Source organism: Oncorhynchus clarkii, unplaced genomic scaffold, assembly GCF_045791955.1.
Source record: "Oncorhynchus clarkii lewisi isolate Uvic-CL-2024 unplaced genomic scaffold, UVic_Ocla_1.0 unplaced_contig_3349_pilon_pilon, whole genome shotgun sequence".
In the NCBI taxonomy this organism is placed as follows: Eukaryota; Metazoa; Chordata; class Actinopteri; order Salmoniformes; family Salmonidae; genus Oncorhynchus; species Oncorhynchus clarkii.
The window spans coordinates 62,630-76,802 of NW_027258399.1; the positions used below are offsets into that span (position 1 = coordinate 62,630).

General features: G+C 42.5%; 1 protein-coding gene and 1 long non-coding RNA gene across 2 annotated transcripts; one reads left to right on the forward strand and one right to left on the reverse strand.

Annotated features, from left to right (window-relative positions):
• Positions 1-5,868: 5,868 nt before the first annotated feature.
• LOC139396851 (ecto-ADP-ribosyltransferase 5-like) lies at positions 5,869-9,830 on the reverse strand. Its single transcript, XM_071143768.1, has 4 exons — positions 9,754-9,830; positions 8,445-8,552; positions 6,405-8,278; positions 5,869-5,996 (listed from the first exon to the last, which is right to left on the reverse strand). Exons 2-3 carry the CDS (start codon positions 8,550-8,552, stop codon positions 7,409-7,411), a joined length of 978 nt encoding a protein of 325 aa, XP_070999869.1. The 5' UTR covers positions 9,754-9,830; the 3' UTR covers positions 5,869-5,996; positions 6,405-7,408.
• An 859-nt stretch (positions 9,831-10,689) lies between these two features.
• Positions 10,690-13,877, forward strand: LOC139396853 (uncharacterized). The gene is made up of 2 exons (XR_011630875.1): positions 10,690-10,801; positions 11,539-13,877. It is a non-coding gene; the product is annotated as an uncharacterized lncRNA (long non-coding RNA).
• The last annotated feature ends 296 nt before the right edge of the window (positions 13,878-14,173 follow it).

Sequence of the window (14,173 nt, forward strand, 5' to 3'; positions counted from 1 at the left end):
GTCTGCACCTTTGGGGGGGTACTGTCACGTTCTGACCTTAGTTCCTTTGTTTTTTCCAGGTTTTTGTGGTTGGTCCACACAATGAATGGATGTTCCACCCTTTCCAGCCAGTACCTCCATTCCGCCAAACACCATCTTCACCGCAAGAAACTCCCGATTCCCCACATCGTAGATCCTCCCTGTGGCATTGAGGCGGTGGGAGAAGAAGGCGCAGGGATTCATCTTAAGGTCCAGGGAAGAACGTTGGGTGAGGACAGCCCCCACTTTGACATCCGAAGCATTGGCCTCCACCACGAACTGAAGGGAAGGGTCAGGATGAACCAAGGTAGGAGCAGTGGTGAAGTGGTGTTTGAGGTTCTAGGATGCTCGGTCAGCAGCAAAGAACCACGTGAATGGAACCTTGGTAGGTGAATGCAGACAGGATGGAAGGTGCTGTAACCCCGGATAAAGCGGTGATAAAAGTTGACATACCCCAGGAAACATTGTAGCTGCATGTTGGATGTAGGCTGAAGCCAATCCACCACTGCTCTCACAATGCCGGGATCCATCTGGACACTCCCAGCAGAGATGATGTAACCCAGATAGTGGAGCGATGGAACTCGCACTTCTTCGCCTTCACAAACAGCTGCTTCTCCAGAAGGCGTTGAAGAACCAGCCAGATGTGGAGTACGTGTTTTCAGGGGGAGCGGGAGAAGACGAGGATGTCATTAATGTAGACGAAGACAAACTGGTTCAACATGTCGCGGAGAACATCATTTACCAGAGCCTGTAACATAGCAAGGGCGTTGGTGAGGCCAAAAGGCATGACCAGATACTCGTAGTAGCCACTGGTCATATAAATTCTGCAGAAATGTAGGTCTCCATAGCCTTGCTTTCAAGTCCCGACAGAGAGTACAAACATCCATGGGGTGGTATGGTGCTAGGGAGAAGGCCAATCCCGCAGTCATAGGATCAGTGCGGCTGAAGCAAAGTGGCTTCAGTGGTCTTGCTGAACACCTCCCTGAAGGTCATGGTACTCTGTGTGGATGGCGGAGAGTTTCGGGGCATCTTCCGGGCCCCAGGAAGACGTCCCGGTGCAGGTTGTTCTGACTTCCGACAATGGACGTAGCAGAACGGACTCCAGCCCATGATGGCACCCATAGACCAGTTGATGAGAGATTGTGTCGCCGAAGCCAGGAGATTCCCAAAACCACGGGAATCTGAGGAGACTTGATGAGCAGAAATTGAATGGTCTAACTGTGATTCTCTGACACCCGTAGGTTGATGGGAGTGGTATTGTGAGTGACCCGGCCTATGGGCTGGTTTCCCTATAGCAGAATGGGATGAAATAGGGTTGCGAGCAAGGGAAGCAGAAAGGTTCTCCGTATAGCCCACCAGAGTACTCACTCCTACCGGTGAGCCTGCTCTTTTTAAAGGACAAGAGGTTACAAAATGACCAAGTGTCCCGCAATACATACAACTCTTCGCGTTGATCCTGTATTGCCTTTCCACTGGCATCCCAGCTTTGCCTAGTTGCATAGGCTCGGGAAGCAGTGCTCAGCCATCTTCGGCGACTCTTGGGGGAGGTCAGGAAGCCTCGGATTCTCTCGGCAACGGGAGGGTTGGGGACTTCCGGGATTACTCTGAGGCCAGGTGGAATCCCTGGACGTGCGAGCAAAATCGGCCATCGATGCAGATGGTCATCGCGATGAGGGAGGCGCAATCCGTAGGTAACTCCCGAGCAGCAAGCTCGTCCTTGACCTCCTGCAGGAACATATCGAAAAGCGCTTCCTGGTTCCAAACACTCTCCTCTGCCAACTTGCAGAAATCCACAGAATAGTCTGCCACACTGCGGGAGTCCTGACGAATCTGGATTAGCTTCCAGGCAGCTTCTCTCCCGGAGAATGGGGCATCAAAAACCTTCTTCACCTTTCCCACGAACCCATAGAAACTAACGCATATGGCCGGTTGTTGTTCCCATACAGCAGTAGCCCAAGTGAGAGCCCTCTTGGACATCAGTGTGAAGAGTTAGGCTATCTTGGAGCGATCTGAGGGGAAGGAGGAGGGATGAAGCTCAAAGACGAGGGCCCACTGAGCAAGAAACGCCCGACGGGTGCTCGGCTCTCCATTGAAGCGTTCCAGGTAGAGGTAAGCGGGACTCCAGAGAAGGTGGAGTGACCGATGACACGGCGCAGCTAGCAGCTGAGTTACTGAGGGGCTGTGGGGTTACCACAGTGGTAGGCTGCCTCCCAGACAAACTGCAGAATTGCTCCAGCAAAATGTCCAACGCCCGGTCATGGAGTTCAGCCAACGTTTGGACTCCCTCCATAAGGCCACGAAGCAATTTCTCGTGCGTAACGATGGTGGCTCCTTGGGAGGAGATGGCATTGCGCAGCTGGCCCGAGTCTGCTGGGTCAGTCATGGCCAGTTCGTACTATCACGTTTCAAGGTAAGACCCAGATGCAGACAACGTTGAATTAACAATTGTTTAATAATCCATTAGGGGCAGGCAAAATACAGGTCAAGGACAAGCAGGGGTCAATAATCCAGATCGGTAGGGCAAAGGTACTGGACGGCAGGCAGACTCAGGGTAGGCAGAAAAGGTCAAACCCAGAAAACTAGAGAACAGGGACAATCAAGAGACAGGAATAGAGGGGAAAACGCTGTTAGGCTTGACGAAACAAAACAAACTGGCAACAGACAAACAGAGATCACAGGTATAAATACACAGGGGATAATGGGGAGATGGGCGACACCTGGAGGGGAGTGTACACAATCACAAAGACAGGTGAAACCGATCAGGGTGTGACACAGATCTTCATGATTGCACACATACATGATAATGTACAGTACACCTTGGTTCACTACAGGGCCACTAAAAGTGATGCTGCTGAGATAGTTAACATTCCACCTTTCTGTCTTCCTCACACACAAGTTAACCACTGCACCTAATGCCAGTTGTCATGGTCACTGGCAAGTTGTGTCACTGGATGAGTTCCAGACATTTCTCAGTAACATGTTTTTTTTTTCAATTTTGTGGCAGAATCATGTATTCTGCATTGAATAAAACACAATAAAATTAAACATCTTAATTGTTGCTTTTTTTCCTGAGCTTTCGTATATCTCCTAGATATAGGACAGACACTTGAAAACGTTTTTACTGTATTTTTTGCCATTTATGAATGTGTTATTCAATGTGTTTCTGTGGACTACAGTAATCCAAATTCAGTATTTTATCAATACATTTCTTTACATTTTTTTCATACATAAAATTACATATCAAATAGCTAAAGGACCGATTGTTATGACCATCTTAAAACGACTGCATTATGTTAGCTTAGTGACAGTTGTCAAAGCAACAGTTTAGTGTCAAAGCGGATAGACGGTAGGTTGTATGATTGTTCACTGCGTCCCTGTGACTTCTGTTGTCTCTGTTAGTGAATACATGGCTGCTGAAAGGATTCTTGATAACTGAGCCCCGCCCCCTCTCTCCTTCCACCCTGTCATAACATTGGCCATGTTCCAGGCTGACTACATTGCAAACAGAACTCACAACTTCTGGATAGGTGTTTAACATCTCAGTTAACCACATCATATGGTATAGCAATCTGATGAGCATTGGTTGCAACTCAATTGCAATATAGTCGGCCTGGAACGAGACAGCTCTCTCCTCGTTGTAGTTGATAGATTGAGCTGTACTGAGCTCTGACTTCACAGATACAGGAAACTACTAACCCTGCTACTGTTCTCCCTCCCATCTCACTCTGACCTCACAGACACAGGAAACTACTAACCCTGCTACTGTTCTCCCTCCTATCTCACTCTGACCTCACAGACACAGGAAACTACTAACCCTGCTACTGCTCTCCCTCCATCACTTTGATTTCAAAACCATAAATGTCAGTTATTTCTACAAATATGTTTTTAACTTTTAATCTTTGGTTAAAACTAAATATATTTGTAGCCACTTCTAATTATACCTGAGAACAAACATATTTTCTTCAAGTGAATTGAAATTGATATCTTTATAGCAGATGTACAGGAAGTGGATAAATAGGACAGGAGATGTCATATTGCTCAAGGCTTTTCTTTACTGGTTTTAACAAAAGCTGAAATGCACATGACAACAAATGCCAATTCCCTGGCAGAGGAAATATTAACAATATAACAAACAATGTGGGTATCATTTATAACAGGACAGATGACTAGTCGGAGAAGAAGGCAGATATTTTACATGTTTTTCTGTTAGTTTATTTGCATTGTTTGTATGTGTGTATGTGTGTGTGCAATTGATGCAAATGTGCCAGTCTGGTCGTTTCCGAGGAGAGGGTTGTGAGGTACTGCTAGTAAGTAACCCTGGTCCTGTAGTGCTGCAGGCACTTCATGTTTTTCATTTAACCTGGAAGACCAGGTGTTGAATTTAGGCAATCACTGAACTGATCAGTTAGCTAAGTAGCTCAGTGTGGTCTGTAGTTGTGAGAAAATCCTGCAGTACCTGCAGCACTACAGAAAGAGTGTTGTCTGCCAATCATCCCTTTAGCTGGTGGAGTTAAATACTGCCCTCTTCTGGCTGCTGTGCAGAATGAACCGTGCCTTTTAACTAAAGGCCTCTGGGTACATTAGTGTGTGTTTGGTTTTCAGTGGTCCTAATCTGGCACACCTGATTCAGTCTACTAATCATCAAATTGTTGACTAATTGATGCAGGTGTGCCTGTCTGGTGAACCCAGAGGAGAGTGTTGGGAAGTACTGCACCTTGTAGGCAACCGTGGTCCTGGAGGGGCCCAGGCAAATCATGTTTTGAATTTAACCTACCTGGAAGACCAGTTGTGTTGAATTTAGGCAATCACTGAACTGATCCCTACTGTGTGAGACTGGATTTGAATAACCCTAGTCTGAGCTTTCTCTGTCAATCAGGCCTTTAGCTGGTTAAGTGAAATGCTTTCCTCTTCTGGTAACTGTGAAGAATGCTCCATGTCACTGCAGCCTACCTAAACTGAAGGATCTGTCAACCATCTATTTAAAATGTTTATTTCCCCAGAATCCAACTTCTAAATAAGTGTTGCCCATTAACAGGTGTGAGACAATCATATGAATATTGATCGTCAGATCAATTAAAAAAAGGTCAATGACTAAAATATGTCCTTGATTGTTGTACTATTTGATGTTAATTGTCAACCTGCCTCTTAGGCAAACCACTTAGACCATGTCTGACATCTGTCTTGACTACTACTGACTATAACTACTGTGTTCTGATCATACTACACACTATTTAGAATGGAGCCTGGTGAGCCGGCTGGATCTCTTACATTAATTAATATTACGCTACATGGCTATCTGTCTGGTTATTACTACGCTATTTACAATGTACAGTCTAGTTAAAATGTATACAATAAGCAACAAATATTAACATACTAGGTTCACCCATACTGAGAATGTGTTTTCTACAGTCTATTCACTTATCTTATTATCAGCTGATTATCATCTGGGTCTGAAGTGACAATTCTCTTCCTCAATAGAATGTAGTGAAGAACACTAGATTAAAAACTGAAATTATTATGACGTCCTGGCATTGAAAGCATACTCAATATTAGAAATGTCACATACTATAGAACATTGTATTTTCTCATATCCATCAGCTTACTAGTTAGTATGGGGAGTTGGACTTGGCCCGTGTGTTTAGTCTTATGGTAGAATCACATACCAGACAGAAGCCTACATATAGTTCTTTCTCTCTATTAACCTATGGCCTATATTGTTCTTATATGTTATCAATGTGTGTTGGTTGTGTTTGAGTCCCTCAAACCAGTTTTTCCAGGTGAACAACATACCTAATGAAACCGACAGAATATCCCTCCCATGAAAAGGCTGCATGATATTTAGGTTTGATACTATAGCTGCATCAATCATCTTTATTTTGTCTCCTCCCACTCATCTGAGAGGCGTACGGCCAGTGACCTCACAGACAGAAAACGACTAACCCTTCTCAGTGCTCTCTCACCCAACCCTCTCACTCAGCCTCAGAGAGCTCTCAAAGTTAACGACTAACCCTTCTCAGTGCTCTCTCACCCAACCCTCTCACTCAGCCTCAGAGAGCTCTCAAAGTTAACGACTAACCCTTCTCAGTGCTCTCTCACCCAACCCTCTCACTCAGCCTCAGAGAGCTCTCAAAGTTAACGACTAACCCTTCTCAGTGCTCTCTCACCCAACCCTCTCACTCAGCCTCAGAGAGCTCTCCAAGTTAACGACTAACCCTTCTCAGTGCTCTCTCACCCAACCCTCTCACTCAGCCTCAGAGAGCTCTCAAAGTTAACGACTAACCCTTCTCAGTGCTCTCTCACCCAACCCTCTCACTCAGCCTCAGAGAGCTCTCCAAGTTAACGACTAACCCTTCTCAGTGCTCTCTCACCCAACCCTCTCACTCAACCTCAGAGAGCCCTCCAAGTTTTATTTTCTCCTCACTCTTGTTATTCTTACAACCCGTTACGAACTGACCTTAGGTTCAATTGAGTCAGTTTGTCTGATATAATACATTACAGATTAGACATGATGGGACACATGCAATCCTGTCAAGACTTGCATAGTGTGAAAGGTAATACAAGTGAAGGATTTTGTAAACCATGTAATGTGAGGCAAGCTTTAAAGCCAGTACTGACGTGTCATTTCTTTGTACAGCCATTAGGCATGACAGTCAAGAACATAAGGTGATTTTAAGGATTTTGAAAATGGTGTAATGTGAAAAAAGCTTTATCATGTTAACCACAATGTCACTCAGATGTGATGATAGTGGCTGGTTCTCTTTGGCTTCATCTCGGCAACTCAGAACCAATTATTACATGAGCACTGGCCTCTAAACAGTTACTAGTGTTGGTTGTGGGGGGTTGAGATGTTGGACTAGTGGTGGAACCAGGGACGATCATCTTTGGTAGCCCTCCCCCTCTCTCTGCAAGTCGCGTGCAACGTATGGCCGAAAAATCCCTCCCCTTCCAAAACTCAAAAGCTGCCAGGTGTACTGTAGGTAGCCGCGGTCACGGTGTACATGCCAGCAAAGGTCAAGAAAATATTACACGTGACCAAGACATGTAATCTCAACCATTTCAAAACAGTAGCAGTAAAAAAAAATATGCAACCGAGCAATCAATGCAGGTTAATACAAGCATTAACAGGGGTTGCATTCCAGGTCGAATACATTGCAGACAATGCATTGCATCAACCAATGGTTGTGTGCCACATCATCGACTGCGTAGTCGGGCAACAGATTGCTAAATGATGTGGTTAGTTGATATGTTAAAGACCTATACAGGTGTGAGATTAGGCATGCGTCTGCAATGTAGCTGACCTGGAACACAGCCAAAATCTCTACACTGTGAAGCTGGGGCAGCTGTTGTGTCAGATCAGGCTACTTCTCATTGTTAGAGGTGGTGGTAATGATCAGTAATATACAGTAGTTATCAACATAATATAGAGTATTATGTAGCCTGTATCTGATGCTCTGATGATGTTCGATTCTCCTCCACTGAAAATCAATTTGCAATTCAGATCAGTGTCTGTTCCCTTGCTCTTTAGTGTGTAGACGACTTCACACAACAGGTTATTCACTGGTGACTTTGTCTGGATTTTGGTGACTTCAAAAATCTCATATGGAGGAATTAAAACTTGTCTCTCTTCAGGAAAGGCTGAGTAAGAAGTTAGCTCAGCACCAAAGCAAGTGTGGACCTCAAAGCAAGACACATTCCCAAAGTTGGTTAAGTCGGATCTTAAAGAGCTTGTGGCGAAGGTGCCGAAACGGATCTCGTGGTTGAGAACACTCTGATCAAACTTCTTGTTGGTTCTGTGAAAGGTTTCCTTACATGTCTCTTGTCTTTCTCTAAGAATCTGAATGGCATCAGTCAGGTAGAAATACAGTGCATGGTACTTGAATGATGATGTCATATATGCAGAATGGCCCTCTTGAACTGCTTTGTTAAAGTCCAGGTACATTGATTTGGAATTTGATCCTGGTATGTTTTTTGTATACAAATAGATAGCAATAGAATGCTCTGTATTCAAACTGTCTCCATGTGGTATAGCGTGTGGTTTTGCTATGTTCCAGGATGTATTGAATTGAGGATTAGTGTTTAACTCATCGAAGAGGTACATGTTTTCAACCGCCCATAACATTAAATCTCTGCACCCATCATATTTGTCATCAACAGAAGAACGGACCATGTCTAGAGGTAGAATCTCTTGCATCCCTCCATCTTGAATCCCTCCATCTTGCATCCCTCCATCTTGAATGCCTCCATTCTCAGTTTCTCCATCCTGTAACAGTGACATTATTTAGACACGTTTCCATTCATGAGACTTATGGCAAACTGTACTAAAGTTTGGAAACGCTGATCTGATGTAGGGGCAAACAATGACAATTTAATATGTAATCATTAAAAAAAAATTAAAAAATAAATACAAAAAAAGTCAAATATCTCACCTTTGAATGGGGTATGCCGAAGATTAAAACTAAGATTACCATCAAAACAAGTAGGAAAATAACAGAAAAGACGATTGTCTTCTTTTTGTGTATGTTATTGATTTCCATCTAGTGACGTTGAAGAAGGAAGTAAAAGGTTACAGTTAGTTTCAACAAGAAACCAGTGCTGTGTTCGAATACTCATACTTACATACTGTATACTACATACTTAATGAGTACATACTACATACTATAATTTAATTTTAGTATACTGTAAACGAACGGTATCCTTTCAGTAGAGTGTACTAGAGCTTTGCCTGTCTAGCGCTTTGCCTGCTGTTGCTATGCAACTTCTTGCTAGCTTGTTAGCATAGCTAACAAATGACTAGCTAGACATCTTACAACTTCATTAACAATGTCCAATGAGAACGCACAATGACTATACCACTTAACTAACCTAAGAATGACCTGAATAGTAAAGTCAGTAAATGTTGGGTAGTTAGTTAGATAGCATATAGTTAATGTGGTTTGATGTATTAGTAGCCAACTAACGTTAGGTAGCCAGCTAACATTCCGGTACATACAAGCAACTGCTGCAATGATATGCTATGCGGTTCGTAAGGCTAGCGTACCTAACAAATTGTCACCCAACATAATGTGTAACGTCATTTATTTGAAAAGTCATTACATTATTACATTGCTGAACATTTTCTTAAAATATGTCATAATTACTTAAAGCAATGCATTGGTGTCTGCTCTCATCGGACGGCATATTTTTGCCATTTTCTACAAATCTGAAAATGTTGTGAAGCCACGCCCATTTTCTGAAGAATTGCATTATGAGCCCCAAAAGCACAGAAATAGTGTCCACTGCTTGTTATACTTCCTATTTTGACTAATGTAGTACGACATCCGGGACCTGTGGCATACTAACTATATCCATACTATGACCAATAAGCAGACTACATACTAAATTTCCGTCACAAATAGTACGGTTAGTGCGGTTAGTATGAGTATTCCAACACAGCTCAGGTCCTACTGTGCCTGTTCCTGAGGCATTCATATTGAGAGGTACAATTGGAAGACCTTGAAAATAAATGAAATTACATGTGACATTTGTAATATCTGCCATCAAATGTATTTGTGCTCTCTGTTCTCGCAAGTTAGTAAATTTGAATTATCACTCACTGTTATACTGTACTCTGTGAGAGAGCAAAGTTACCACTATGATCATTCTTAAATCATTCATTTTTAGTGTATTTTGCTTGTGAAATAATCTGTAGAGAACTGGATGTACAGGCGTTGACAGAAAGAAATGTTCCATTCCTACCTGTTAGTTCAGTTCTGGTCACTCAATGTTATGGAATCCTTTTTTGTGAGGCCAAGTTCTGAGAAAAAGCTCTTAATCTTCTTCTCTCTTTTTTACCATTGTTATGTCGATACGCACAAGTTTTTTTATGGAACCACCCATGTATGACGCAGCACTGGTTTTTCTGGTCCTTGGTGACTTTAGCCCTGAGGACACCTTGCATTACAGTTCTAGCACAGGTAAAAGGGGAAACACTGTGTGTCACAAGGGATAAAAAAGGGGTAACACTGTGTGTCACAAGGGATAAAAAAGGGGTAACACTGTGTGTCACAAGGGATAAAAAAGGGGTAACACTGTGTGTCACAAGGGATAAAAAAGGGGAAACACTGTGTGTCACAAGGGATAAAAAAGGGGAAACACTGTGTGTCACAAGGGTTAAAAAAGGGGAAACACTGTGTGTCACAAGGGATCACAAAAAGGGGAAACACTGTGTGTCACAAGGGATAAAAAAGGGGAAACACTGTGTGTCACAAGGGATAAAAAAGGGGTAACACTGTGTGTCACAAGGGATAAAAAAGGGGTAACACTGTGTGTCACAAGGGATAAAAAAGGGGAAACACTGTGTGTCACAAGGGATAAAAAAGGGGAAACACTGTGTGTCACAAGGGATAAAAAAGGGGAAACACTGTGTGTCACAAGGGATAAAAAAGGGGAAACACTGTGTGTCACAAGGGGTAAAAAAGGGGAAACACTGTGTGTCACAAGGGGTAAAAACCTGAATCATCCTGTGGGGGCTTCCACACAATTTTGGACCCCCTTGTGGCCACCCTAAATGTGGATTATGAAATCATTTTTACATAACTAATTTTTGCTATCATTATTTTTTTACATCTGTTATTAGACAGTGGCAACGCGGAACACTAATTTAACCCACAGATTTTCTAGAGGGACGGCTTTAGGCGGAACACAACAGTATCGTACCACATGCATCTGCAATTTTTTTTTCTATTCAGAAGTAAGAAATTCCGCACGAAAATTAGAGTTCAAGCACAAAGAAGGAAATATAGAGGTGAGTAAAATTGTTAAAATGTTGTATTAGTATTAAATGCATTACAGAGGTGTAACGTTAGATTAGTTTATCTTAACCTGGCCGTTTGTTACTTTGTGGCAGTAGGAAAAGGGATACAATATATGATCAACTAACTCAGGGTGCTGAGTGTTTTTACTTAAACCACACTCCGTAAAAGCATTGTAATGTAAAACGGTTGGATATAAAGGGTAGTTACCTAGCAAGTCAGTTATTTTAAGTCAATTAATTAATAAGCATCATGTCCTTCTTCCAAAGAAAAGACAAGGCAGACAGTGAGACAGAGCCAGAGGTGTGGAGAGCGCAAGAGAGAGCATAGAGCCTGCAGAGAGAGAGCAGGAAGACTTGTCCATTGGAGAGACTGAGAGTGAAGGCATAGTAGAGCAGGGAAGTGAGACAGATGGAGAGACTGAGGCTGAGGTAGAGGCTAAGAGTGAGACACCAACAGAGGTTCCTCGTGCGTCCACAAGCAGTGGACCGTCAGGTTTGTGATGTTGAATAAATCTGTGGTTACTTGTAAAGCAGTGCAATTAGTCAGTTTATATGGTGTGAGTCGGTTTGAAATGAAATGAGTCGGTTTGTGATTGAAATTCATTCTTATTTAACATGCTATTGGGCTTGTGATATAGATATCATATGGATTTCAGAAGTTGCCTGGTGGCAATGGTATATCTAAAATTACCCAGATACATTTAATTATATATTTTTTTCTTTGGCAGATATCAGCAAATCCCGGGAGGAAACCACCGGTGCAGCCAATGATGAACATATACCCAAGAACTCTGATGGGAGATCGGAGGAGGAGCTTCAATGCAGCCTGGTACCATATCCATCCCTGGCTTGAATATTCCAATAAATCAGACTCTGTGTTTTGTTACGCCTGCAGGCATTTTAGCCCTCCCAAAGTCTCAGAGACTGTAATTTGATTCACAATTGGGTTTTAACAACTGGAAGAAGGCAACTTACAAAGAGGGGGGATTTGCAATTCATGCAAGAGGTCTGAGCAGCACAAACAAGCAAGGATTACATGGAGAGACTATCAGAACGCTGTACAAAGTAATGAAACACTGGTAAATGCCCTAAACAAGGAACACAACAAACAGGTTCAAGAAAAATCGGGACTATATTAAAACAATAGAAGTACTACTACTTACAGCCACACAAAACATTGCACAAAGAGGACACATAAAGGGAACTTCATGGCAATCCTAGAAATAGCTAAGCATGACACAACTGTGAAAAAAAGGTTGACTTCTATTCATAATGCAAAATATACAAGCAAAGGGATTCAGAATGAGGTTCTGAGTTGTTTGGCCGACATGGTTCGAACAAAAATGATAGAAGAAATGAAAGACAGGGAAGGTCTTTAGCATAATGGCAGACGAAACAAAAGGTGTTTAAAAAAAGGAGCAGATCTCTAGTACTCAGGTACTATTTCAGAGGAGCTGTCCATGAGAGCTTTCTCCACTTTGAATGGGCTGATTGACTAGATGCAGCAGGGCTTACTGACAAAATCATACACGTATTAGAAAGTCATGGTCTTGAATACAAAACCAACCTAGTAGGCCAAGGATATGACGGTGCTTCCGTTATGAGTGGCAAGCATTCAGGTGTCCAGGCACGAATTAAAGAACAAGCAAAGCCTTTTACATCCACTGCAGTGCACACTCTCTAAACTTAGTTATAGTGGATACAGTCAAAGCTGTCCCTGCGGTCAGACAGTTCTTCTCCTTACTAGAAAGACTTTACGTCTTCAGATCTGGGTCATATGTGCATCAAAAGTGGCTTAGCATACAAAAAGAGATGTACCCAGGTGCACCTAGAGAGCTTCAGAGACTAAGTGACACTCGCTGGTGTCATGATGTTTCCCTCTTTGGGTACAGCGAGCACCATCCCCCTCTCTCTGTCTCCTACAACCAGGCTGCTGTGGTCAGAGAGGTTGTAAATTCCTGGAGGAGATTATCTCCTCATGGCCACAGTATAGAGAGAGAGTGAGTTTCATAGAGAGAACAAAGGAATTTCTTCCACCTCACAGAACTTGAGGTCCGAACAATATTTATGTTCTGGAGAAGGTATAAAAGATCTGTGAAGAATCCAGCTACGAACTGGTCCATTTGGCACAATTTTGTGAAACTCATGGGAGACAATATGGCCACATTACCATAATGCTGTTTATACAATAGCCTCAGATATGAGGCTTACATCTAATTGTTGTTTATAAGATGAATGAGTGAAGATGATATTGTTTGTGATTTTGGACTGTTTAATGAAGGAAACCTCAATTCCCTTTGGAGTTTAACTAAATCAAAGGACCGCCCATGAGCACAGTTATGGTCTGGCGTCCTGGGACAGGCCCTTTTCTGCTCTTCTGAATAAAACCCCCACCCGGGTTTTCTATCACCAGACCAAGCATACCTCAATTACGAGATGGCTAAAGGTTGCAGACCAGCTTACCTCGATAACAAGAGGGCCAAGGTTTGAGTAGAGACCATACACCTGAGTATAAGCTAAGGTTTGAGTCGATTGCTGAATCTTTTAACCACACCACGTGGATAAACTCTTAGACTATCGATTCCGACAGAGTAAGAACAAGTCTTTGATATTAATTACTAGTCTGCAGCTAGGAATTCGGTATCATTGAACGCAAAGACCGACAACCGCCGAAACATCTATTCTATAACGACATGAATGAATGTCACTCTGAACTATCCATGCTAACCACGACAGAGAAAGAGTGACAGAGAGAGTGCGGACAAACTCTCCAACAGAAACAAACTTTTCAACAGAGATCCCGACGACACACTGAGCGTAAATATATATTGATTGCAATTGTTCCCGAATGAGTGAGCGTTCATGTGCAAAGGATTAGCATTTCAATTGTTATAATTATCAACTGTGTGTTGTCTTATCTCAGTCGACCCCCACTTCCCTTTTGTACACCAAGCTGCGATGCCAGTTTATTCCACCAGGGAAACTCCGTTATCATATCCTTGAAACTATCTACTGCTTATTTATGCATTTCTGTGAATTACTTAGTTAGTAAATAAATGATTTAAGACAATTGATGTATGGATGACTCATAGTGAAGACTGGGTTCATGCAGATAACCAACAATTTACGACGTTTGGAATGAGACTAACGTGAGGTAAAGAATACGTCATTAATCAGAAGACTAAGAGATCAGATATTAAAATATCTGAAAGTTATATTAGGAAAATTATAACTTTGTAATCCGAATCATTTCCTTGGTGCCCCGAGTTCCTAGTTAATTACAGTTACATGAATAATAAGTTTAATCACGTAATAATAATTAGAGTTATTTGATAAAGATTCATCTTCAGTTTAATGAAGCCA

What these genes read in the sequence shown, in the direction of transcription:
- LOC139396851 (XM_071143768.1), bottom strand. Translation starts at nt 8,552, where the DNA reads ATGGAAATCAATAACATACACAAAAAGAAGACAATCGTCTTTTCTGTT. An exon ending in TCGGCATACCCCATTCAAAG is followed by an intron (nt 8,279 to 8,444) that starts GTGAGATATTTG and finishes TCACTGTTACAG; the next exon opens with GATGGAGAAACTGAGAATGG.